The 4,267-nt window shown below is 35.2% G+C and overlaps 1 protein-coding gene across 1 annotated transcript; it reads left to right on the top strand.

Moving 5' to 3' along the window:
* The first annotated feature begins 585 nt into the window (after window positions 1-585).
* On the top strand, window positions 586-2,484 carry LOC124827280 (RNI-like superfamily protein). The gene has a single exon (XM_047300304.2). It carries the CDS (start codon window positions 817-819, stop codon window positions 2,197-2,199), a length of 1,383 nt encoding a protein of 460 aa, XP_047156260.1. The 5' UTR covers window positions 586-816; the 3' UTR covers window positions 2,200-2,484.
* The last annotated feature ends 1,783 nt before the right edge of the window (window positions 2,485-4,267 follow it).

Below are 4,267 nucleotides of genomic sequence, written 5' to 3'. Positions count from 1 at the left end.
CATGAGACATATACCACTATAATAAGTTGTAATTTTTTTATATCATTGATAATTTTTAAAAATCATATTTTTGTAAACTAAATTTTGCATGTTAAACTAACGAATAAATTAACTTCTTATTTAAGTATTTTTAATTAAATTTGACCTTCTAAAAACAATACTTAAACTTAATTTTTCATTAACGTAGTTTTAAACGTGTTAATATATTTTGTTAATAACTAATAAAAAAGTGGAAATTGTTTTCTATTCCATGAAAATCTTTATCGGTAAGAGTAAAATGAAGATAAATCAAAATTCATTTTGTTTGTTCTATCATTAGTTAACAAATCACAATTCTAATAGCGATTTTTGGTGATAAGTTAAAAGCGTAAGTATATCACGTTATTGTTCTGTTAGCTTTTGAGTTATTTTAAAACAACTTCTTCATCAATTGAAAGTATAGAACTTTTATATATGCATAAATATTAAAATAATTATGCACATACATTTAGTTTAAATGAAGCTGTCTTTAACTTTTTTAAGTGGATGTAAATAATAATTATTTTCTTTTCAAATTTTAAGGTGCACTTAACCTATTACTTTCTTTGTAATCAATTTTTTGTTCGGTGTCAAGGACGTGACTTGCACGTCCTCTGCTGCCGCGTGAAAGCAAGGTGCCTCTTTGAAACTCACTTCTCTTCTTCTCACCTAATCATCTTTCCTTCTCTCTCTTTCCTACAGAAACCAGACCTTCCCAAAACAATTGGTTTAATTCTCAACAACAGACACCAGAAACAGAAACAGAGAACAGAAACAAAAAGAGAAGAGATTGGTGAGATGGAGAACGGCCTCTACGATGAGTTGTTGCAAGAAATTTTCCAGAAACTCCCTCCTTCTTCCTCGTCCTCCGTCGCCCTCGTCTGCAAGCGCTGGCTCCGTCTCTACCGATCCTCCACAACCTCCCTCTCCCTCCGCCTCATCCCTCACTCCTCTCTCACCGTCTCTTCTCTCTCCTCCTTCCTCTTCCACCACCCTTTCCTCTCCTCCCTCTCTCTCTCCCTCTCTCCACACTTCTCTCTGTCCCCACACATCCTCTCACTCATCTCCTCCTCCTGCTCCAACCTCCTCGCTCTTTCTCTCGACCCCACCCCTCTTTCTCTCTCCTCCCTCCTTTTTCTCTCCACCTCCTTTCCCCGTCTCACATCCCTCTGCATCACCCTCCCCAGGCCCCTATTTCTCAACTGGGTTCCCTCCTTCCCCTGTCTCAAACAATTGTCCATTTCCCTGTCCTCTGACCAAGAAAATCCAGGTGGGGTCAACAGCGACGAAGAAAGGGAAGACTTTGACGCGGAATTGGGGTTGGAGAGTCTCTGTGTGGTGGGGATTCGCACCGATGATTGGGGGCTGGGCTGGTTGTGGAGGAGATGCACCAAGCTTAAGAAACTGAAGCTTCGCAGTTGCCAGGGTATTGGAGGGCCTTACTCGTCTTTCGTCAGGTGCTTGCACGGAATTCATGAAATTGAGCTCAGAACTTGCAGGAGTGTGGTGTACGCGGTTCTTTTGGAGCTTGTGGAACATTGTCACTCCCTAGATTTTCTCTTGGTTCATGATGGTGGTAGCAGAGAAGGACTGATGCAATTTTTAACTCAGGGCCGCTCCAATGTTTGCAAATTCGACCTCCGTCTCCCTCTGGACCTCAACAACGACCATCTCTTAGCGATGGCCGCGAACTTCAATAAGCTCACAAGCCTCAGGCTTCAAAGCTGTTGCCTTGTTACCGGGCAGGGCCTAAAGGTTCTTGCCGGAGCTTGCGGCGGACTTGAGGAACTGGCCCTGGTGAACTGTGACGTGGTTGAGAGGGAGCCTGGGCTGCTTGCGACTCTGGGCCAGCATTTGAGGCAGTTAAGGAAGCTGGACTTGTCTCATAACGAAATGTTGGTCGACAAGGAGTTTGTTTCGATGCTGGTTTCGTGCATTCGTTTGATTGATTTGAGAGTGAGAGGGTGTAAAGCACTTACTAGTGTTGCTGTGGTTTCTATGCTTAGGAGCTGCAAGCACCTTCAAAATGTGGATATTATGCACTGTTTCGGTATAGACTCTGAGGCGATTGAGCTGTTTGTTAAAAATTCTTCTCGGTTGAGGAAAATGGAAGTTGAGAGCAGCAAGCTCTCTGATGCTGCGAAAACGTGGACATCGAGTAAGTTTATTGAAGTTGAGTGATTGGAAATTGAAGGTGAAAGAAGGAAGTGTATATTTATGAAGTTTTAAATAAACAGGTATACTTCACACCCCTGATCAATGTATTTATGCATTCATGTTTCTGTAATAAAATAAACTATTGCTTATATTATCTACGAACTTGGTGGAGGTTGAAAGAAGCAAAGCAAGTGTCAAAGTGTATATCTGTTTGAAATTTGAATTCTTATATGTACTTTTAATTTTCATCCCATTTTGTGGGATTTGCACAATTTGTTAATTTTGACTTCACTGGAAAGGATTTGTGTAGCCCACTTGTCTAAAAAGCAGGACCCAGTTATATTGGTGATGCGTCATAAAATGGAAGTAAATGAGTAGCTTTAATCAAAGGGGATGGTAAACTGCAACTGTAATTTAATTAGGAGTTGAAATCCAGCAATTTTAAGTGGGACATCAAGCTTGGCAGCTTGATTGGGTAGGAATTGACATGATACTGTGACATAATTGATAACTTCACGAAATTTTATCGGGCAACTGTTCATTTTATGCGGTGGAAATCAATGTTTCACAGCTGTGTTTTGGATTTCTCGTGCGATCAGAGCCTAGTTGTGCCCGCTTTCGTGTTCATTTTTATCCAATTGGAAAATAACTTTATTTAATTCGTTAATCATTCATTTATATTATTATGGTAATATATTTATGGTATTGTAATCTGACCGAATTTTCAGAAAAATTCAAATATATTTTCAAAATAATTAATTTGAAAATATTCATATAAGTTATCAAATTAAATTAGATTAAATTATTTAAATAAAATTCTTTTTGAGAAAAGAATTAAAATAGTTTGACAAGTTTTGATTTGAATAATATAAATTAATAAGGGTTAAATATGTTTTTAGTCCCTAAACTATTGGTCGTTTTTGGTTTTCGTCCCTCTTTCAAAGTAAGGTACAATTTGGTCCTCATTCTTTAGAAAAACGTTCGTTTTAGTCCTCAAAATTTTGTTTTTAGTCCTCGTTTTAGTCCTCAAAACGTTTGTTTTTTCGACTAAAACGAACGTTTTTTAAAGATTGAGGACTGGAAGAGGGACGAAAACCAGAAACAGTCAATAGTTTAGGGACTAAAAACATATTTAACCCAATTAATAATAAGTAATTTAGTATCATATTAAAATTACTAATTTTGTTATTGATATTAAAATATTTGAAGTTTGTTAGAGAAAATATTAAAAATTCTATGATTATAATTAAGTATTAAAAATAGGCAAATCTAAAACATGATCATACTTCACACTACAAAAATCATGTAATAAACAAATAATATATAATGTAATATTTAAGTATTTTGTTTAATAAACTATATAACATTGTGTACTTTTAAATTATATTTAATAAAGGATGAAATCACTTTATCGATAGAAACACATAATTGTGTTTAATAAAACATGAAAACAAGAGTGTACTATAATAGCACATAGAAGTGAGTTAATCTAGCATTACATGAAAAAAAAAAATATATATATATATATATATATATATATATATATATATATATATTATGATTGTACGGAATGTTTATTATTTTTTATTATTAAAGAGGTTCATTTGTAAAACAAAAAGACACTTCATAAGATTACTCGAATTCAGAGTTAAAAGTTATTTTTCTTCGTCAAATCTTTGAATAAAACATTATCAACTTCGATAGAGAAATCATAGGAAAACATTTAGATTCTAGGAAATAGAAAAACACTCAAGCTAGAATAACCAGATGGATGACTAGGCGATGTATTGTCTAAAGACATTTGAGACAAAATTGAGCTAAATATTCAATGCTTAAATACCTGAATTAGGTATTTGGCTTCTCTCGAAAATAGAAAGGGGTCGAGACATTGTCTTTCACTAAAACAATTAAAAGACATAATTGTTAAAAGATATAAGAAAGCTTGAGCAAGCTAAACGCTATCTGTCTACAAAGAGACAAAAGCAAAAGAAGTGTTTACTTGAATCAAGATGATATCATGAGCGAAACAGACACGTCATCTTGAGATGAAGTATCTCTACCATTTCAAAGTAAAAGAACTTAATTGTAAAAT

This window comes from Vigna umbellata, chromosome 5, assembly GCF_029865625.1.
Source record: "Vigna umbellata cultivar VRB3 chromosome 5, Vumbellata_1.0, whole genome shotgun sequence".
In the NCBI taxonomy this organism is placed as follows: Eukaryota; Viridiplantae; Streptophyta; class Magnoliopsida; order Fabales; family Fabaceae; genus Vigna; species Vigna umbellata.
This window is presented reverse-complemented; position numbering and strand designations above follow the sequence as displayed.